This window comes from Narcine bancroftii, chromosome 6 (assembly GCF_036971445.1).
Source record: "Narcine bancroftii isolate sNarBan1 chromosome 6, sNarBan1.hap1, whole genome shotgun sequence".
Lineage (NCBI taxonomy): Eukaryota > Metazoa > Chordata > Chondrichthyes > Torpediniformes > Narcinidae > Narcine > Narcine bancroftii.
The window spans coordinates 95274305-95297742 of NC_091474.1; the positions used below are offsets into that span (position 1 = coordinate 95274305).

General features: G+C 48.0%; 1 protein-coding gene across 4 annotated transcripts in view; it reads right to left on the reverse strand.

Moving 5' to 3' along the window:
* Window positions 1-23438, reverse strand: part of pdlim1 (PDZ and LIM domain 1 (elfin)) — a 115866-nt gene that overhangs the window by 20652 nt on the left and 71776 nt on the right. For 3 of the 4 annotated variants that reach the window (XM_069885790.1, XM_069885787.1, XM_069885791.1), the window contains one exon: window positions 4543-4613. In XM_069885790.1, the coding sequence (XP_069741891.1) occupies window positions 4543-4613 (71 nt within the window). Of the gene's footprint in view, window positions 1-4542; window positions 4614-5060; window positions 5258-23438 lie in introns of all 4 variants that reach the window. The other variant, XM_069885789.1, reaches the window with a different exon arrangement.

Sequence of the window (23438 nt, forward strand, 5' to 3'; positions counted from 1 at the left end):
CAAAGTCGGAGAGTGTAGTTTTGTTCTGTATTTGAACTCTATTTTCCCTAATCTTTGTTACCATTTTAAACATCTTTCAGAGGGGTGTCCAAGACCAGCTTATCCGACAGTCCAATTAATGAGCTCCGTTCTTAAGAAAATTCCAACCTTGACTCCGTGGTTCTGTCTGGGCAAGTAGGCCGAGTTTTTTCCAAAGTCGGAGAGTGTAGTTTTGTTCTGTATTTGAACTCTATTTTCCTTAATCTTTGTTACCATTTTAAACATCTTTCAGAGGGGTGTCCAAGGCCAGCTTATCCGACAGTCCAATTAATGAGCTCCGTTCTTAAGAAAATTCCAGCCTTGACTCCATGGTTCTGTCTGAGCAAGTAGGCCGAATTTCTTCCAAAGTCGGAGAGTGTAGTTTTGTTCTGTATTTGAACTCTATTTTCCTTAATCTTTGTTACCATTTTAAACATCTTTCAGAGGGGTGTCCAAGGCCAGCTTATCCGACAGTCCAATTAATGAGCTCCGTTCTTAAGAAAATTCCAGCCTTGACTCCGTGGTTCTGTCTGAACAAGTAGGCCAAATTTCTTCCAAAGTCGGAGAGTGTAGTTTTGTTCTGTATTTGAACTCTATTTTCCTTAATTTTTGTTGCCATTTTAAACTAAAAACAATTGATAAACAAAACAAAGACTTTTAACAGAAAAGAAATATTCTTAAAACGGGTATTTATATAACTGCCTGGGGGAGACCGGGAATGCACGTCCGCTCCCTACGCCATCTTGCCACGTCCCCCAGGGGTAGATCATGCTTAACAAACCTTATAATGTTTTTCAAGGGCGTTACAAAAAAGATTGATGAAGGGAAGGCTGTGGATGTTGTCTATTTAGCAGTAAAGCTTTTGACAAAGTTCCCCACAGGAGGTTAGGTAAAAAGGTGGAGGCATTAGGTATAAATAAGGAGGTAGTGAAATGGATTCAAGCAATGGTTGGATGGGAGGTGTCAGAAAGTAGTGGTAGAAAATTGTTTGCCAAATTGGAGGACGGTGACTAGTGGAGTTCCTCAGGGATCGGTCCTGGGTCCACTATTGTTTGTTATATATATTAACGATCTGGAAGAAGGGGTGGTGAATTGGATAAGTAAGTTTGCAGATGATACAAAGATTGGTGGTATTGTGGACAGTGAGGAAGATTACCGTAGCTTAAAAAGAGATATAGGAAAGCTGAGGAGTGGGCTGAGAAATGGCTGATAGAATTTAATACGGATAAGTGTGAAGTGTTGCATTTTGGAAAGGCAAACCTAAATAGGTTGTATACATTGAATGGTAGACAATTGAGGAGTGCAGAGCAACAAGGGGATTTAGGAGTTATGGTAAATAGTATCCTCAAAGTTGATACTCAGGTAGATAGAGTGGTGAAGAAGGCATTTGGAATGTTGGCCTTCATAAATCGGAGTATTGAATTCAAGAGTTGGGATGTTATGATGAAATTGTACAAAGCATTGATGAGGCCAAATTTGGAATACTGTGTGCAGTTTTGGTCACCAAATTATAGGAAGGATATAAACAAAATAGAGAGAGTGCAGAGAAGGTTCACAAGAATGTTGACAGGATGTCAGGGTTTGAGTTACAGAGAAAGGTTGATCAGCCTGGTGGTTTTTCCTCTGGAGCGTAGAAGATTTAGGGGGGATTTGATGGAGGTGTTCAAGATTTCAAAAGGGACAGAGAGAGTCAACGTGGATAGGCTTTTTCAATTAAGAGTGGGGGATATTCAAACCAGAGGCCATGGCTTGAGATTGAAGGGGGAAAATTATAAGGGGAACATGAGGGGAAATTTCTTCACACAAAGGGTGGTTGGGATGTGGAATAAGCTTCCGACGAAGGTGGTTGAAGCAGGAACATTATTTACATTTAAGGAAAGACTGGATAATTACATGGAGGGGAGAGGATTGGAGGGGTATGGACTAGGTGCTGGTCAGTGGGACTAGGAGGGTGGGGATTTGTTCCGGCATGGACTAGTAGGGCCAAACTGGCCTGTTCTGCGCTGTATATGGTTACATATCTTCTGCACTCATCCCTTTTTTAAAAAGTGTTGTGATATTTGTTGTCTTCTAATCTGCCAGGACCTACCCAGGATCCGGAGAATTTGGGTAAATAACGACCAACGCATCGACAATAACTCCTGCCATTTCCCTCAGTACCCTGGGATGCATCCCATCAGGACCAGGGGATTTGCCCGCTTTCAGTTTGCTCATCATTATTTCTTTTGTAACAATTATTTTATTGAGGCCCTCACATCCCTATCACCACTCTTTGGCACACTGGACATGCCTTCCACCATGAAGACTGACACAAAATATCTGTTCAATGCCTTGGCCATTTCCTCATTACTCAATATCAATCTCCCTTTCTCATCTTCCAAGGGACCTATGTTGAATCCAGTCACCCTCTTCCATTTTATATATTTATAATTTTTTTTTGCCATCTATGTTCCCAGTCCACTCTGACCTCCCTCATCCTGCTGTAGTCTCCCCTGTTCAAGCATAATACACTAGTTTTAGATCTAACTATTACACTTTCCATCTGTATGAGAAATTCAATCATACTACGATCGTTTTTTCCAAGAGGGTCCCTAACTACTAGATCATTAATTTTACCTCTCTCGTTGCACAATACTAGATCTAAAATAGAAATCTCTCTTGCTGGTTCCTTAACATGCTGCTCAAGAAAGCTATCATGGATCATTCTGTGAAGTCAACCTCCAGACTCCCTTGGCCAACTTGACTTTCCTAATCTACGCGGAAGTCAAAGTCCCCCACGACAACTGCCGTTCCTTTCTTACGTGCCTCGGTTATCTTGGCACCACTGTGCTATTGTTATTTGGTGGCCGATAGACAACTCCCACCAGTGATTTATTTTTCCCTTTACTATTCTTAATCTCGACCCAGGTGGACTCAACATTCTGCTCCTTCCATCTTATATCATCTTTCACTATTGCCCTGATCTCATCCTTGATTAAGAGCGCCACCCCACCTCCCTTACCACCCTGTCTATCTTTTTGTACTACCTGATACCCTTGAACATTTAATTCCCAGTCATGCCCACCTTGCAACCATGTTTCTGTGACGGTCACTAAATCATACAGTGGGGTTCTCTGACCAGCTCGTGGCACCTGTGATAATCCTCAGATTATTACTTTTGAAGTATTACTCTTTAATTTATCTCCTAACTCCCTTAACAAACCTGGACACACCAATACTTTATTCCAGTATTACAGCAGTAAACAGACCAGCAGCACCATGCCCATGTGTTCCTACAATCCTGTAATCCACTGCTATACAGTGAGACTCCTGTCCCCACCAGTACTGTGCCCAGTGTTATACAATAACTGTCCTGTCTCCACAAGTACTGTGCCCAGTGTTATACAGCAACAGACCCGTCCCGACCAGTACTGTTCCCAGTGTTATACAGTGACAGTTCTGTCCCCACCAGCATTGTGCCCAGTGTTATACAGTGACAGTCCTGTCTCCACCAGTACTATGCCCAGTGTTATACAGCGACAGTCCTGTTCCCACCAGTACTGTGCCCAGTGTTATACAGCGACAGACCCGTCCCGACCAGTACTGTTCCCAGTGTTATAGTGACAGTTCTGTCCCCATGAGCACTGTTCCATAGTGTAAAACAGTGACAGACCTGTTCCCACCAGCACTGTGTCCCAGAGTTACACAGTGACAGACCTGTCCCCACCAGCACTGTTCCATAGTGTTTAACAGTGACAGACCTGTTCCCACCCGCACTGTGTCCCAGGGTTACACAGTGACAGACCTGTTCCCACCAGCACTGTGTCCCAGGGTTACACAGTGACAGACCTGTTCCCACCAGCACTGTGTCCCAGGGTTACACAGTGACAGACCTGTCCCCACCAGCACTGTTCCATAGTGTTTAACAGTGACAGACCTGTTCCCACCCGCACTGTGTCCCAGGGTTACACAGTGACAGACCTGTCCCTACCAGCACTGTAAGCCAGGGTTAGAAAGTGGCAAACATGATATTGGAGCACAATATAATGCAGTGACTGAGCTGCACCCACCATTAACCTTACCACCTACCACCCCCTCTCATATCCGTAGTGTTATTCTGGGTCCAATCCCTAACCGTCAGAAGTTAAATCCTGGTGACAACACTGCAGAAGGAGTCAGCTGTATCAGCATGCAACTTGAACCATGCAAGGACAGTTGGAGAAACCCCCAATGAAAGCTCGGCATCATGGTCTGCATCTGTTTTCTCATCATGCACTCTAAATCTCTAAAGGCAGATCAAGATATACGTGTTCCACGGACCTAGCAGCCAAAAGATGGATCAAAAACATATGCAGGCAAAGTTGGGAGCTGCACTGTCTGGATGGTGGCAGTCCAGAGGGAAGGTCAAGCATGCCTGGATATTGTGGTTTGCATTCCCCACAGTGGCAGGGTGAACTACGAACGTGCTCCTAAATTATCCTCTCTCACTGGCACGTGGATTGTGACGCCTCGTTTACTGTGCTGAGGTAAAGCAACAGTTAGCACCTGCTGACAGTGAGCGATGGCCTGACAGGTGGGTTTACTAGACTGTATGCCCGCTGCAAATGAGTTGGTCTCTGAAGAAGGAAGCACAACAACAGAGAGAGGAGTTACTGCTGGTTCACCCTGACTGACGTTGACACAGCAACTATAATTAAGCAAATCTGGCTTCGCCCACAAGTCAACTTCTGCAGACGGGACCTGCAAGGGGAAAACTTAAGAGGTTATTTTTTTTTATTAAGTGAATCAAAGGCAGAGATACTTCCTGACCCGGCTTGAGCAACAGTCACCAGCTCTCCTTTCCTCATGGTCCAATTGCACTGGTCAGTCAGGGATCAAGCCTGGCACAGAGTCATCTCATACAAATTCAGGTGGATTCATGGTTCTTTTCAAAGACTGAATCCCGTGGAATTGGTTAAGCACTGAACTAATTACAGGGCAGATAGAGCAGATTACCAATCGGCATTGAGATCTGTTGCTGACCCAGGTTTCCACTGGGAAACACCAGCACGGGTGGTACTTACATCTTGTTTGGCTCAGGATGGGTGGCAGCTACCCTGGAGTTCATGCTGGTGTTGACTTCTTCCACTTTGGCCGCAGAATAGAGACCAGCTGGGCTGTTGTACTGTGAGGTTATGACTTTGGGAGACGTGTTGAATGCGGCTGTGGCACAGAATGGCTTAGCGCTCCGGTTATGAGCACTTCCTATGTGTTTAATCTCCTGTGTGCAAGGTCAAAAGGACAAAGATGTAGGGCTACATGCATGCGTGAGGTGAACACAGAGTTCCATGCACGGAAAGACCGACCACATTCAGCAACGTGCGAGCAGTGCCTGCTAATCACTGGCTTTACTCTAGACAAGAAAATATCAATCACTTCAGCTCTGAAATAAACAAACATTCACCACAAATTGGAATTTCCTGGGGATCAATGGGAAGGATTAACTTGGAGATAAAGAAATTTTAAATTGAGACATACTGCCCGGAAACAGGCCCTTTCGGCACATGAGCCCATGCTGCCCAATTACACCCAATTAACCTACAAACCCAGTCTATTTTGAAAGGTGGGAGGAAACCGGAGCCCCCGGAGGAAACCCCCCGCAGACACGGGGAGAACGCAGAAAGTCCCTACAGACAGCACCAGATTCGAACCCAGGCCGCTGGCCCTGTAACAGCATTGTGCCAACCTCTACAATAACCGTGCTGCCTCGAAAGTCTGGCATCAAGTGCTGGAGAAACTTAGCAGGTCACACATCAATCGGAGGGTCACCTCTTACCAGCTGGCCTGTACTCCTCCCCTTTCCCCTTCCTCCCTCCGCTCCTTTTTTAAAATCTGTGTAACTGACAAAGGGTCCAGGCCTTTACTTCCTATGGATGGTGCACAACCTGCTGAGTTACCCCAGCAAAATGGTGTATTGCACACGGATTGACTTGGGGAGCCCTTCCAAAGAGCAATGGACTGGACAGCTTTCCCTCAGTATCACTAAGGCAGTGGGTCTCTGCATTTTTTGGGCCTAAGACCCACCTGGCTTCCAGCCTATGCCAGGGCCCACTAGTGACAGTGACTGAGCAAATCAAAGGCAGCTCTGTAAGAAACACATCTCATTTAAAGTTTTAATTAAAATTTTTAAAGACCCACATGGAAACACGCTGTGGCCCACTGGTTGAGAACCACTGCACTGGTGGGGGGCCGGGGGATTTCAAAGCTAAGTCTATACATTGGGCAAAAACAAGAAAATCTGCTGATAGTGGGATTTGTATGGTGCAGTTCCTCTAATTTGTGGGTGGCTTCGGGTTGTCAGTTGAACAGATGTTGGCGTGGAAATGGTTGTGTGGAATTAAACTGGCTGGCCACGGGACGGTCCTTGCTATAAGCTGCCCGAAGCCATCTCCCAATCGCTCTGATGTGGAGGAGGCCACACCTGGAGATTCATGGGTCATTTCCTGCACTCTGTGATCCCGCTGTGGCCTCCTCTACATCAAAGTGGCTGGGAGATGGCTTCGGGCATCTTCACTGCTCTGGGGCTCCAGATTGTGGTGAAGGGAGAAGCTTCACGTGTAGACAAAGTGGGGCTTCATATCCCACCTAATTCCCCCCTCCACCTGGAGGGTGAGGGAAGGAGTTTGAAACCCAATCCCACCAGTGGGCGAGTTAGATTAAAGATCAAACCACTGGGGACAAGCGGAGGATCTTCTCGCCTCCGACAGCCACAGAGGGAATCTGGAAGTGAGGTCAGGGGGGGAAGCAGAAGACTTGCCTTTTACTGCCATTAAGGGAGCACCAGCGATTACACATTCCCAGTGTCGAAGCTCAAGCACCATCCTTCATTGCAGGCAAGTGCAAACGCAGGTCAGTGATCTGTAAACCAACAAGGAACTCGCTGCACACAGCTATGAACAGTACTGTGAAAGCTAGACTGAGTCAATGTACTGGTGACAGCACATCCCTTCGAGACAGAGAGAGAGAGAAAATATCCCAAGGTAAACACCAAAGAGAAGATTGAAAATGAGGTTGTCTGGCGAGAGGAAGAGATTCTGGTGCCAAGCGTGGTCACCCCAACAGAAGACTGCAGGAGGTGGGTGGGGAGTCGACAGCGAAAGGGAATACAGTGAAGGCACCTGAGCATGGCCTGGAGTGGCAATGGATGCAAGCAGAATGCTCTGGTTGGCAAGAGAGGCTGGAGGTAAAGCAGGAAGAGATTGCTTCATTAGGAGCCAACTACAGTGGGAGGCAAGAGATCGGAAGTGACCTCACCTGCCAGTCAGGGATTAGATCTGCCCACCTCTGAGGCTGATGTGTATGAGTGGCCATTGCAGCTGACATGTGATTAGTCCTTCAGATGACAATCAATTGTTAGATCTTCCCACAGGTAAAGCTGATTGGTCTTCGCAGGTCACATGGACTGGCCCTGCATTGAAAAAGCCTATACGTGGAGCTCTCTCTCTCTTTTTATTTGCTCTTCCCAGAAGAACCTTGGGGCTGCACGGTTAGCGCCAGCGATCGGGCCGGGGCTCGACTCAAGGAATTTGTACCTTCTCCCCAGGGTTTGCATGGGTTTTCGCCAGGGGCTCCAGTTTCCTCTCACCATTTAAAACATACCAGGGGTATAGGTTAATTGGATGTAATTGGGCCGCACATACCCGTGGGCCAAAAGGGCCTGTTGCCATGCTGTACGTCTTTAAGAAAAAAACCTTCCTGAACTCCAGGCTATGACCCACAGGCAGCTTCGGACAGCCAACTGTGACCGTGAGCTGTGGGACACTGGAGACCAGGGTCATGTGCAAATTTAACCCTTGTTTATTTGTATACTTGGTATACCATGTCTGTGGGTGATGGGCATTATGCTTAACCCTTGCATTCCCAATCGAGAGTTGAGACTGTTTAGCAGTGATTTATTTACGTGTGTGCTTTTTTTGTCAATTCCCCTGTGCATAAATAAAGATCACTGTTCCGCCTTGATTCTCTTTGAACCTATCGAACCAATTCTAAACACATGCAACGGTGCACACAGGTCAAGAATGCAAACGAACAGAGCAGTAGAGAGAAGTGCTGTGGAGATGCAGCTGGTGAGTCATCCAGGCAGATCTGCTGGCACGGTGTCTTAAGACAGCATGTAGCTCGTCGAAGGGATGGGGAAGCCAAGAGCGAGAAGGGTGGTGGGGGGGGGGGGGGGTGGCTGAAGATAAAAGGTAGCAACAGGTTAACAATGATCAATGGGGGCTCGACAGAGACCTGTAGGAGGATCAGCCACAGATTCAGGACTTGGATAAGGATCAGGGAAGCCATTGGAGGGGTTTTGCAAGGACAGAGGATTCACAACATTGTTTGTGCAGAAGTGCTGACAGTGAACTTAAACAGGAGGGGACAATGCCGTCACAAGAGATCAGAGAAGAAATAGGCCATTCAGCCCATCGAGTCATTTAATCATGAGCTGATCCATTTTTCCACTTAGCCCCACTGCCCGGCTTCCTCCCCATAGTTGATACCACCACAAATTCCTAAGATTTCCCACCCTCTGCATTTCTGATCTGCCCTTCAAATCCTGAAACTGTTCCCTCTTGACTCTCCCACTGCGGGAAACAACCTTTCCACATCTACTCTGTCCACACCTTCAACGTGCTTCAATGAGATCCTAAATTCCAACAAGTGCACACAACGTGAAGAGGTTCAATACCGAGGACAAGAGGAGGAAGATCAATTTGGTCAGAACCACAATTTCTGTCGTTATTTGTGGGTGAAGGATGCCAGATAACAGAATGAGGAAGACAGATGTCTGCAGACACTGTGATTGAAGTAAAAACACAATGCTGGAGAAATCCAGCAGGTCAAAAAGCATATAGCAAAGATAAAGATGCATAACCAATAATTTGGGATCAGGGGTGCGCTATATATCATACACTGCATGATATGCTGAGTTTCTCCAATAGGGTGTTTTTACTGAGTCAGGAGAAAGAGCAAAGGAAGCCGTGAGTGAGGGTTTGAGGCCAAGTTATAACACCAGAGGTTATGTATTTGTGAGAATAACACACTCACGATAGACAGAATTATGAATCTTGAATTAAAGTGGAAAAGGAACTGTTTGGGCATCTCACTTTCCTGCAAGTAATTTAGATTTGGAACAGATTCGTGTAATTGGTGTGCCGTGACAGAAACAATGCAGATTTGTGCCAGGAAGTTATCCTTTAATCTTCTTCCAACTTCTGGTCCTCCAGCCCTCCACCCTGCCCGTGCCACTTCGCTCTTGAGCACTGCCACCAGCTGGTCATTCTCTAGCGTCGGCGCTGCTTGCCGTGGTGGGCCGGATGCTCCCTTCTCCATGGACGCCCACTATGGCGTGCATACCGGTGGGCACCCGAGGGGCAGCCGTTGGTCACGTGGAACCCCCGCGCCTGCTCCGCTGTTTAGAAGTGGTTTCAACTCCACAGTCCCATTTTATTCACAATATAACTTCACACCCCCCCCCCATCGATTCTCCATCCACCACCACCTTAAAATGTTCACCCTCTATTTCTGCTGCCCTTTAACAGAGATCTCTCGAACCTTACCTGTCTTAAACAGACAACCCTTAATTTTTAAAATAGTGATCTCTGGCCCTTAGTAACAAAGTCTCTCTGGATCTTATGCCCTGGTTTCACATATTTTTAACCCTTCATTGTTCAAGGGGATTTGGGATTTCCTGGACCATCTAAAACATCTAGGATTCTCTAACCTTTCTTGCCAATGTTCACGTCCCTTTTAGCATTTCCATCATCCCATAAAATAGGCCGGAAGGTACAGTCGTGCCCAAACTTCCTGAGGGAGGGTGAGAAGAACAAGGTGACCGGCCACCATCTGGATAACAATTGAGTGTGTCCTGCATGGCTTCATCGTGGTGTGGGTTGGTAGCTGCAAAGCACTCGATCAGAAGTCAACACGGAGGATTATCTAACTGGCCAAGATCATCAGTGTGGTCTCCTTTCCTCTATTGATGGCATTCATCGGGAGCGGTGCTTAAATCAGATCGGGCTCAAAGAATTACTGACGACCCTTTCCATCCAGCACACTGACCCACTGCTATCAGGAAGGAGATAGTGGAGCATCAAAATCAGGAATGGTAGGCTGGGGAATGGCAGGCTGGGGAATGGCTTCTTCCTGCAGGCTGTGAGACTGATGAACGATGTCCTGTAACTGAGTGAATAATTACAAATATGTATATTGATTTTAAATTCTATCTGTAGGTATACGCGATTACGATGTGGTGTGTGTATGTCTGTGCGCAACGGGGTCTATTCCAATTGCTCCAAGTGCTCAGGTCCCATCCAACACCTCCCAATATTTATTGGGCTTCATTATATTTTATTATCAATGACAGGGATGCAGAGTTGGGCAGAGGTTCAACCTGGATAAGCGAGAAGTGATGCCCTTTGGAAGGTCCAATGTGCAGGCAGGTGCGTGGTAAATGGGAGGATTGTTAACAGTGTGGAGGAACAGAGGGAGCTTGGAGACCAGGCGCATGGATCCCTCTAGGTTGTCGCGCAAGTTGAAATGGTGGTTTAGAAGGCGTGCGGGTCTTCAATAATCACAGGGAATCAAGAGCTGTGAGGTAATGTTGCAGCTATATAAAACTTTGGTTCAACCACACTTAGAGCATTGCATTCAGTTCTGGTCACCTCATTACACAAAGGATTTGGAAGCTTTAGAGAGGGTGCAGAAAAAAAAATTAGCAGGATGTTGTCTGGATTGGAGAACACAGCAAATGAAGCAGGGTGACAGAGTTGGGGGCTCTTCCCTTTTGAGCCACAAAGGCTAAAATCTGGAAGGTGCACTTTAATCACTTGAATTATTTGATTACAATCTCAAAACTGGGCAAATGAAGGAAAGAAGTGTCTTTGTCCAAAACATTGGCTTTCTTCAGGTGAGCCAATTCTGAATCCACACAGCTGATGTTCCACAGATCCCATGAATCCTAGTATTTCAGATCACCAGTTAACATTTCCAATACTCTTGTGCTTCTCTGTTGAGTTCAGAGATGTTCAAAATTTAAATTTAGTCATACAGCAAGGTACAGGCCATCTCGGCCCACAAGTCCATGCCACCCAATCACACTAAATTGACATACAACCCCCGGTACATTTCAAAGGGTGCGAGGAAACTGGAGGCCCCCCCCCACGCAGACACAGGGAAAACGCACAAACTCTGTACAGGCAGTGCAGGATTCAAACCCAAGTCCCGATCGCTGACGCTGAAACTGCATTGCACAAACCACTACACCAATTGTGTCACCCATGAGCACCTGAAGGCTATTTAAGAAAATGCAGAGAGTGGCAAGTGCCTGGAATGCATTTCTAGTTACAGCAAGAACATTAAAAGACTCTTAAATAGACACGTGGATGTAAGCAAGGTAGAGGGTTCTGGGTGACATTGTAGGCTAAAGGGCCTGTGCTGTGCTATAAAAAACACACACAGGTGTCCTTCAACACATGGATGTTTTTACTACAATCACAGCATCTGCAGACTTTTGTGTTTCACTCTGTACTGAAGTCAATAAAACAAACAGCAGAACCATTTAAGTGTTCAAGTTTCTTGATAATACTAGCTGGGTTGAGGGGTACAAATAAATAGTAACTCGTTCTCTACACTGATCCCCACTCAAAGCATTCAGAGTGCTCACCTCACGTTTATGCACCTTTGGGCAGGGGTCTGCGTGAGACCCTACAAGTTTTACACGAGTTTCACACAGCTGGCGATTCTTGTGTTTACAATAACATGTTTCCGTGTGGTGTCTGTAGACGGCTGGGAAATGTCAGCGTGTCCTGACTCTTGGTGTATTTACTACTTTCTTTGTGGTGTTAGTTACTATAGGCCATTTAATGTTGGGTAGGGAAGACAGCTATTGCTCTGTCACGTTTTGAGACGCAGAGAGCGGCCCGAAGGCCGAAGCAGCCCCGTGTGGCTGTTCCAGCCCACACCGACCACCCCCTGATGGCTCCCACCTCCCTACAAGCCTCCCGTTGCCCCAACGGTCTCCACTGACAGCCTCCACTGCCCCGAGAGCTCCCCACCACCCCTGACTTGGAAGGAGAGGGGTGAGTGGGGAGGTGGGTCACGGGCTGATGGCATCATCAGATTGATCGGCAGAGGGCTGCGCTGCAGAGATTATCCTTCACGGAGAGGGGTTGGAATATGCAGCTTAGAGACCGCCTCCGCACATTCAGAAAAGTAGGGGATTATATATTTTGGTGGAGTTTCTCCACCTTTACATCTCAACTTTTGGGCTACCTGAAATGGCTCTGTCTCACTACAGCACAGGGAAGATCATGTTGGAAGACAATTGCATTCTCTTCATGTAACAAGGCAACAGACTGTATTTTTTCACCTAATTCATTAGCCATTATTCTTTAAACTTATTCGTTCACTCTTCTCCCAGACACACAGCCTCGCTTTGTGTGTTATTCAATCTTTTCACATTCGCCATCCTTTTACAAGCCTTCCCCCTTTTTCATTTTCCTCATTTCCCCAGAAACTTAAAAAAAAACTTCCATTGTCCAAAACCTTTCCCAGGAACTTTACCTGAGAATTTCCATCCATTTTCATTTAGCCAGAAGGCACCCAGTTATAGCCTGGAGCAAGGTTCGTGGGCCCTGGGCAAGGAAGGAAGGGGCAAGGGCGCATCTTACGAATACAGGCTGAGAGGCATGGCCCTCCGTCCAGGAGCACCAGCTACACCTCCTCTCCCTGCTGGAGAACACAAAAACACTTTCTCCCCCCACCACCCCCCACCAATTCCCCACATTGGACTTCCCGGTTAGAACAAAGCTAGCACAATGCCAGTGATCCTGGTTCCAATCTGCCGGTGTCTGGAAGGAATTTGCACGTTCTCCCCGTGACCTGTGTAGGTTTCCACCAGGTGCTCCAGCTTCCTCCTACCCTTCCAATAAACTGTTAGGAGTTGAGAGGTTGATGGTGGGCGGGAGGGAGAGCATCAGTAGATTCATTGGGCAGGTGACACAGTGTGATAGTACAGATCTATCACCAATGTATATAGTTGGATGTATACAGCTGTTGACTAAGAGCTAAGCCACACCTACTGTCTGGGCCTTAAAGGGTTGTTTCCCTAGCCAGGTCGGATCATTCCAGACTGGTCGGCCACCTGTGAAGAGCTCCTGTCTTTTGCTAATAAAAGCCTTGGTTTGGATCAACAAGTCTTTGATTCTTTCGACGAGCTCTACACACGGGTCTCACGAGTCAGAAGGGTTGTATCATTAAAATTATGAGCAGGAAGGTTAGCGCAATGCCTTGATAGCTCAAGTGATCAGAACCAGGGTTTGAGTCCCTTGTTATCTGCACGGAGTTTGTATGTTCTCTCTGTGATTGCATAGGCTTTCCCCGGGGCTCCAGTTTCCTCCCACCGTTCAAAATGTACGGGAGATATAGATTAATGGGGTGTAAATTGGGCGGTATTGGCTCATGGGCTGAAATGGGCAGTTGCAGTGCACATTTATATGTGTCAAGACACTTTTATTGATCATACACGGTAATGACAATAGCGTTTCTCCAGGGCCATGGGGCATATTTACATAAATATTTTAAAATAGAAGTTAAAAATATAAAATATTAAATATTAAGACGAATACTGTAAGACTCTCTAGTACCAAGAATACGTTATCCACCCATGTTCTGGGAATTCAGGAGCCTGATGGTTTCGGGGGGGGGTGGGGGGGGAACTTTTGCCCAATCTGGACATAAGGGCCCAAGTGTCTACGATACCTCCTACCTGATGGCAGAAAGGAGAACAGTGCATGTGAGGGGGGTGTGAAGTCCTTCACGATGTTTATTGCCTTTTCAGTTTTGTAAATGCCCCTTCAAGGTAGGAAGAGGACCCTTCCCCCCAATGATCACTTCCGCTGACTTCACTATCCTCTGCAGGGTCTTGCGGTCCATGGTGGTTCAGCTTCCAAACCAGGCGGTGATGCAGTTGCACAGGATGTTCTCGATGCATCCTCTGCAGAATGTTTTGAGGATGGTAGTAGTAGCTTTTATTGTCATTTAAAACTGAGAATACAAAAGTACATCCTCCAGAAACCACATGCTACCCACATAACCGCGATTACACATCAGACAACACAGGTCAGCAGTTCTACTCCAGACAAAACAAAATGTAAAAATTACACAAGACTAAAACACACCTACACAATTCTACATTAGGAGTTAAAAAAAAACAGGACGAACAATACAGTAAAAGGCGAAAAATTAGACAATAGCCACAGTGGAGACGGTCACATTTCAGGGACTTAGATTTTAAAAAGTCCAGTGGCTTGAAAAGAAAAACTGTCGCACAGTTCACGAGTCCATACAGCACGTCTCCGTAATGGTAGAGACAGCCCCCACGGCCTCCTCTCTGACCCCACCATCCGCCGCAGGGCCCCTTGCTCCAAGATAGCTCAGGCTCCCACACCTCCAGCCAGGCAAACAACACGGCCACTCCAGGCTCCCAGATACCTCCTCCGCTGAACAGTACACGCTGTCTGCTCCGGACACCCCGATGTAGCTCTGCAGACATAGACCCGCCACGGTGTCTCCTCCTCAGCCAATGGCAGCCTCATCCCCACCGCCGAGGCCCAACCACAGCTGATCAGGCCGCACTGCTTCTTCCACTCCTTCAAGTTCTTCTCAGTTTCCTGTCTCCATAGCACCTCCGTCCGATCTTCATCCTTTAAAAATTGAGCACGGCACTTCGCTTAGACCATTTCGGTACCATCACGGTCTGGAGAGGCTGCTGCAGCCGTGTCACCATCATCTGGAACCAGATCGGAGGAGGGGGATGAACTTTCCTCAGCCTTCGCAGGAAGTAAAGGCACTGCTGGGTTTTCTTGGCTATGGAGCTGGTGTTAAGGGACCTGGTGAGATTCTCCGCCAAGTGCGCTCCAAGGAACTTGACGCTTTTGACAGCCTCAATGATGGAGTTGTCGATGGTCAGTGGAGCGAGGTCCCCCCCGGCCTTCCTGAAGTCAACAACCATCTCTTTTATTTTATTATCGTTCAGGTTGATGGCTCTTCACCAGTCCATTAGCAACACCACCTCATCTCTGTACGTACTGACTCCTCATTCTTTCTAATACGGCCCACCACGTTCGTGTCGTCAGTGGATTTGATGATGTGGTTCGAGCTGTGTTTAGTCATGAATGAGTCAGCAGGGTGAAGAACAGTGAACAAAATATGTAGCTCTGGGGGGGGCGCCGGGGGGGGGGCTGTGCACAGAGCACAGTCTTGGAGGTGCTGTTAGCGATCTGGACTGCCTGAGGTCTCCCTGTCAGGAAGTCAAAAATCCAATTGCATAGGGAGGTGTCTAGACCCAGTAGGTTCAACTTCCCTATCAGGTACTGAGGTGTGGTTGTGTTGAATGTCGAACTGGTCAATAAACAGCATTCGAACATGTGAGTTCTTTTTTTTCCAGGTGGGTGAGGGCAAGACGAAGGGCGGTGGCGATAGCATGGAGCAGTTGGGTCTGTATGCGAACTGCAGGGGGCAGCAGAAGCCTGATGTGCCCCATGATGAGCCTCTGGAAGCAATTCCGACGATGGGCGCGAGTGCGACAGGGCAGTAGTCATTAAGGCAGGACACAGACGACTTCTTCAGCACGGGGACAAGGGTGACGGGTTTGAGGCACGTTGGGACCACGGCGCTTCTCAAGGAGATGTTAACAATGTCGGTGAGGGCATCTGCCAGCTGAGCCGCACAATCCCCTGAGCGCTCTGCCGGGGATATTATCCGGTCCAGCAGCTTTCCACGAGTTGACCTTGCCTAGCTCACTCCCCACATCAGCCTCTGCAAGACACAGCACCTGATCGTTTGGAGGAGGGGTGGTTGTCTTTGCCACCACGTCGCTTTTCACCTCAAAAGGCTCATAGAAGTTGCTCAGTGCATCTGGGAGGGTGGCATCCCCAGCCCAGGCAGATGGTGTAGTCTTGGGTTTGGTGATATCTTGGATGTCCTTCCACATGCGTTGCATGTCCTTGCCGACCAGCAAGTGACTGAGAATGTGCTGGGCCTGCACACACTTTGCTTCCCTGATGGTCATAGACAACTTGACTTTTATAGTAGCTCGGGAGACCTTGTCATCCGCTCTGAAGGCAACGTCACGGTTCCTGGACCTCTGTAATCATTCATTGCTTCTGATTGGAGTGATTAGTGATGGTCTTGGGCAAAGTGACGTTGTCAGAACACTTATCGAAACAGCTGGTCACTGATGCCGTATACTCCTCCAGATTGATTCAGTCGCCACCAGTTGATGCTTCCTTGAACACATACCAGTCAGTGGGCTCAAAGCAGTCTTGAAGAGCTTGAATGGCCAAGTTTTAACCTGCTTCCGAATTGGTCTGGAGTGTCTGTGAAGTGGTCTGTATGCTGGGGATTAGCATTACAGAGATGTGGTCTGAATGTCTGGCGTGGGGTTGGGGCTCCGCCCGATACACGGCAGAAACGTTCGTATACACAAGGTCCAGCGCGTTCGCCCCTCTCGTACCAAAGTCCACATAATGACAGAATTTAGGTTGCGCTCCCTTGAGGTCAGCCTGGTTAAAATCCCTTGCGATAATCATCAGTCCGTCAGGGTGTGCTGTCTGAAATCGTTTATAGCCTCATACATTGGCGCCGGGAGGGATGTACACTGCGACTAGGAGGACCATGGTAGATAAAACGTTCTATATCTGACAGCCACGAATTGAGCAGTGACCAGAGACACATACAGTCTTCCGCGTTGATGTAAACGCACATGTATGTATGTAAACATTAAAATTTTAAAAATTAAACCAAAAGCAGCCAGCACGTGTGTTTGTGTAGGGAGTGAATTATTGTCACTGGCAAACTCCCACACTACAAACAACATCAGCTCAAGCAGGAAGTAGAAAATGAACTTTGGAAAACCCTTGGCCCAGCCCACAAAAGCAGCCAGGGCACGAAGCATTCCACAGGGGATGGTATTTTGTTGATTAAAGAAAAAGAAAGCCATAACAGTGGTCATTTTAAACAGAAAGTGTCTATTGTGGTCAGTGAGGGTCCAGAGAAGCCTAATCCCACCTGCACACCCCTACAGGAATCACTGGGTGGCAGCCACATGCCAAAATGCAAGGAAGGTAGTGGGAGTTCACGGGGATTGTTTTGAGAGCAGCACAGGGATGTGTGTGAGAGAGACAGAAAGCGGGGGAGGGAAGGGGGCGAGGGTGGGGAGGGGGGGGGCGAGGGGGAGATCACCACATTATTAAGCACTACACACCTCACACTCAGTGGTTCAGCTGTACAGTTCACAACCCACCCAAGGTTAATATTAGCTTGAGTTTCTGCTTCATGGACAGTCCCTCAGGATTGAGAAGAACTTTGCATCGGCCACGATCCCAGTGATTGACTGCCATCCCTCTCTCTCCCCACAGATACTGCCCAACCTGCTGAGCTCCTCCAGCGGCTCACTATCATGGAGATGGTTCAGAGAAGATTTACAAGGACTCGGGGGCCTGAGCTACAGGGAGAGGTTAAGGAGGCTGGGGCCTTGTTGCTTTATTCTTTACTTTATTCCTTCGAGCACAGGAGGATGAGGGTGACCTCACAGAGGTGCACAATACCGTGGGTGACTTACAACCTTTGTACATACGACCGAGAAAAAAATAGCAGCTACATGCGCACGATAGTGACCGTCTCTCAGTTGCCATTCGATAAGCTCACCCAAGATGGGGAGCAAGAGGAAAAACCCGTCACCCACTGATGGATCGGGCAAGAAGCCGAGGAAGACGCTTGATTTGGAATTTAAAATAACTTGATTTATGACTTCCACACACCCCATGCTAACGTACTTCCATTTGAAGATATGGAACTCGGATACATGTCGGGGAATAGCTGTCGGCCATTTTGGTCAGCGTGGGCAGGGTGGGCCAAAGGGTCTGTTTTCAGGCTGCGAATCCCGGCACCTTTAAGCACACAGTCCCAGATCACGCCCAAGTATAGCCTCATCACATTGTCAAGGAAACACTTTGAAAACAAAGGTAAACAAGAGAGTAGCAAGACTGCTTAGCACACTTCTTTAAACAATGGAAAACCAACTTTAAACACTGACAACTCACAGACAAGGATGACATGCAGACAGAGGCCTTGGTGGGGGGTGGGGGGAGGGTGCAGGAGCCACATCTTTCCATGCAACCCCTCCTTAATTATCAGTGAATATAGCAAGAATGCATACATCTACATACAACATTTTTTTCTTCTTTGGCTTGGCTTCGCGGACGAAGATTTATGGAGGGGGTAAAAAGTCCACGTCAGCTGCAGGCTCGTTTGTGGCTGACAAGTCCGATGCGGGACAGGCAGACACGATTGCAGCTGTTGCAAGGGAAAATTGGTTGGTTGGGGTTGGGTGTTGGGTTTTTCCTCCTTTGCCTTTTGTCAGTGAGGTGGGCTCTGCGGTCTTCTTCAAAGGAGGTTGCTGCCCGCCAAACTGTGAGGCGCCAAGATGCACGGTTTGAGGCGTTATCAGCCCACTGGCGGTGGTCAATGTGGCAGGCACCAAGAGATTTCTTTAGGCAGTCCTTGTACCTTTTCTTTGGTGCACCTCTGTCACGGTGGCCAGTGGAGAGCTCGCCATATAACACGATCTTGGGAAGGCGATGGTCCTCCATTCTGGAGACGTGACCCATCCAGCGCAGCTGGATCTTCAGCAGCGTGGACTCGATGCTGTCGACCTCTGCCATCTCGAGTACTTCGACGTTAGGGGTGTAAGCGCTCCAATGGATGTTGAGGATGGAGCGGAGACAACGCTGGTGGAAGCGTTCTAGGAGCCGTAGGTGGTGCCGGTAGACATTTAACAACATCTCCATCGGGCACACAAAACTCAAAACGGTCAACCAGTTTACCTATCTCGGCTGCACCATTTCATCAGATGCAAGGATCGACAATGAGATAGACAACAGACTCGCCAAGGCAAATAGTGCCTTTGGAAGACTACACAAAAGAGTCTGGAAAAACAACCAACTGAAAAACCTCACAAAGATAAGCGTATACAGAGCCGTTGTCATACCCACACTCCTGTTCGGCTCCGAATCATGGGTCCTCTACGGGCACCACCTACGGCTCCTAGAACGCTTCCACCAGCGTTGTCTCCGCTCCATCCTCAACATCCATTGGAGCGCTTACACCCCTAACGTCGAAGTACTCGAGATGGCAGAGGTCGACAGCATCGAGTCCACGCTGCTGAAGATCCAGCTGCGCTGGATGGGTCACGTCTCCAGAATGGAGGACCATCGCCTTCCCAAGATCGTGTTATATGGCGAGCTCTCCACCGGCCACCATGACAGAGGTGCACCAAAGAAAAGGTACAAGGACTGCCTAAAGAAATCTCTTGGTGCCTGCCACATTGACCACCGCCAGTGGGCTGATAACGCCTCAAACCGTGCATCTTGGCGCCTCACAGTTTGGCGGGCAGCAACCTCCTTTGAAGAAGACCGCAGAGCCCACCTCACTGACAAAAGGCAAAGGAGGAAAAACCCAACACCCAACCCCAACCAACCAATTTTCCCTTGCAACCGCTGCAATCGTGTCTGCCTGTCCCGCATCGGACTTGTCAGCCACAAACGAGCCTGCAGCTGACGTGGACTTTTTACCCCCCTCCATAAATCTTCGTCCGCGAAGCCAAGCCAAAGAAGAAGAAGAAAATGACAATACAACATTTAACACCCCACAAATTGGTCAAACTTCAATCCTTCCCTGCACCCTTGACAATTGAAGACGAGTGTGTGTGTAGTCAGACACACACACAGGCACCTTGCACGACAAGTCATGCAATTGAAGGCACAAAAGCACATAACCAATGGAACAGTTCAGATCAATTTAGCCTTGCGCTAATGCAGCACTGGGGACCAGTGTTCCAATCTGCCTCTGTCCGTGTAGTTTCCTCTGTCATGGGTTTCCTCTGGGTGCGCCAGTTTCCTCCCACATTCCAAAGAGTTACAGGGTTTAGGAAGTTAATTGGCCACATGGATGTAATCAGGAGGTGCGAGCTCGTGGGTCAGAAGGGCCAGTTACCGTGCCGTATCATGTTGGTGGAACTCAGCTGGTCTCACTGTCCACAGGACAGTATCACTGACATTTCAGGCCTGAGCCCTTCTTCAAGACGCCCACTATGCTGATGAGAAATTTGAACTTTGAAATGTGAACTTTACGTCTAAATTAAAATATGCCACACTCATCACCTCTCCAGCCCACCCTCACTCCCCAATTATCGTGGCTCTTGGCCTCAGTTCTGGTCTTGTATCGCTGCAACATTACCACACGGCTCTTGAAGGCCAACAAACTAAACACCTTCGTAACCATACTATCAACCTGCGCACCAATGTTGTCTTCTGGGCATGGACCCCTGGACCGCTCAGTCCATCCACACATCTCAGAGTCCTTCCATTAGCATTGTATTCTTGCCTTCAAACTTGACCAACCAAACTAAACCGTTTCACACTTTTCTGGGTTAAACTCCATCTCTGCCACTTCTCATCCCAGCACTGCATCCCTCTGAAGTTCTTGCAACCTTCAAGGCCATCCATAACACCACTCCCTTTCCAGTCATTTGCAAACTTACTAACTCACCCTTCCACTTCCACATCGAGGTTAAATGTGAAAAATCACAAAGGGAAGGAATTCCAGGAACTCAATCCCTGCAGGACTCAACTAGTCACTGACCTCCATGCAGAATATGAACCGCCTTCTGTGAGCAAGCCAATTCTGTATCCAAAGAGCAAAAGCTCCTTGGATTCCATGTCTCTACTTTCTGAATGAACCTTGCATGGGGAACCTTATCCAATGCCTTAATGAAATCCATATACATGACAGCCCTTGCTCTACCTTCATCATCCTGCTTTGTTACATCCTTAAAGAGTTTAGCCAGGCTCGTGACACACAAACTTCTCCTGATGAATCCATGCTGATTCTTCCTAATCTGACTGTGACTCTCTACATCAGGGGTGTCAAACTCAAATTCACGGAGGGCCAAAATTAAAAACTTGGACTAAGTCGAGGGCCGAACTAAATATCTATTGAAAATTTTCAACAACATCTGCATGTTTTCTCTTCTTTCAACATATGTAATGTTAAACTTTAGGATATAACTTTAGGAGGATAATGTTACAGGTCAGGAGTAGGTAGCTCAAGTTCACCCTTCGCTTGACCTGAGGGAAACCTATTTGGTCCCTGTGGAGATGTAGTCAGCATTCACAGGCTGTGTCCATTTTGGCCTGCATCAGGACTCAGCATTTCCTGCTCACTCCTCAGGCTCTAGGCCTCTATTCACCCTCGACCCACCATCCCTCTACCTGACCAGTCCTTTACCCAACCTCTACTCACCCCTCACTCCACTCGCTCTGCCTCTACCCACCCCATCCTATACAAGACCCTCTACTGCCTCTCCCCTCAACCTGTTCCTCTCTCTACCTGTCTCTCACCCTCTAATCACCCCTCCCCTACTCGCCCTGCCCCTCCCCTTTTACCTCTTCCCTGTCCACCCCTCCTTCTATTCATCCCTCCCTCTAACTGCCCCTCGCACCACCATAACTTCCCCTGCCCATTACTCCTCACCTACACCCTCTGCCCACCCCTGCTTACCCACCCACTCAGGCCCAGCGCGCTGCCGATCAGCCTTTGCGGAACAGCGGGGGCCGTGCGCAGCCTGCCATGTCCGTCGCGCCGACAGGAAATCACAGGCGCTTGCCAATCCGCCGCAACGCTCGACAGGTGGGAGAAGTGACTGGTTGTGCGGGGAGCCTTCCAACTGGCTTGCCGGCTGATGACATCGACAGACTTCTCGTGTTACAATTTTGTTTTCCCCGTTCTCAAAGTTTGCACAGTCAACCTGCAACACTCTTGCTCCCTCCGCGTCCCGTGGATCTGATGCCCGGGTGTTGTTAAGATTCCCAGCAGAAGGTTTGTGGAACTTTACCATTCTGGATTCCTTTTTGAGAATATTCTGCCCATCTTTTAAGGGGGGTGGTTTTAGGGGGGAGGGGATAGTTAGGGGGTGGGGAAGGATGTGCAATGAAGGGGGAGGATGGTGAGGGTGACATTACCAAAAAACAGCATCGGCTCTCGCTGCAGGGCGGGCCACCTCTAATACATTTTTGAAATGATCTTGCGTGCCAAATATAATTATATCGCGGGCCAAATTTGGCCCGCGGGCCAGAGTTTGACATGTGTGCTCTATATGCTTGTAAATCCTGTCTCTTAGGACCTTTTCCAAAAGTTTGCCCATCACTGAAGTAAAACTCACCTGTCTATAATTTCCTGGATTATCTCCACTCCCTTTCTTGAGTAAGGGAACATTCGCAACCCTCCAATCATCCGGTACTCCTGTCCCCAGTGATCATCACTGGTGACTCAGCAATCTCCTCCCTCTCTGCCCACAGTGGCCTTGGGTAAATCTCATCTGGTCCTGATGACTTATCTAATTTCATTACTTCATGTCTACACACACAAGCGTCAGTGCGCCTCAAGTCATCCTCCCAATTGCCAAGGACCTTTTCTTTGCTGAACTATTCATTAAGGGACCCCTGCTGCCTCCTCTGACTCCATGCACACGTTTTCCCACTATCCTTCTTGGTGGTTTCTATGCTCTCACAACTCGTCCTCTTGCTCTCCGCATACTTTTAGAACTCCTTGGGGTTTTCCTTAATCCTGCTCGCCAAGCCCTTCTGTCCAAGCAATCAGCAAGTTCAGGGGCGGAATCTCATTGAAACCTGTGGAAGATTCAAAAGGCCAGATCGCATCGACTTGAAGATGCTTCCAGTAGTGGGAAGGTCTAGCCCAGAGGGTACACACTCAGCATACAAGGAACAAAGATGAAGAGAAATTTCTTCATCCGAAGGGTAAGTGATTGCTGCAGTCGGCTGTGGAATCAGAGTCTTTGGGTAGATTTAAAGTCAAAATTGATAGGCCCTTAATCACAGTGTCAAAGACAATGGGGAGAAGGTAAGAAAATGGAGATGAAAATATTTCAGTCATAATTCGTATGGGACGAAAGGCCTAATTCTACTCCTAGATCTTTTAGGGTCAGAAGGGATCTGATGCCTTTGTATACCTTAATCACATACTGTCTTACATAATCTGGCTGGAATATACAGTAGTTCCCCCCTTATCCGCAGGGAATATATTCCAAGATCTCCCCCCCCATCCACCCAGCAGATGGCTGAGTCAGCGGATAGTACCGAACCTTATACAGGGCACGCACCGCTTAACGGTCTGTGAAATTTGGTGCTATGCAATGTGGATGAAGCTATATGGGATATGGTAGTGTACCTGTAAACCTTTTTACATTTATGGGAAGGGATCATTGTGAGGACCGACACAGGGCTGCGGGGAGAGAGCGGGACAGTGGGATCAGTGTGGGGACCGACACGGGGCTGCGG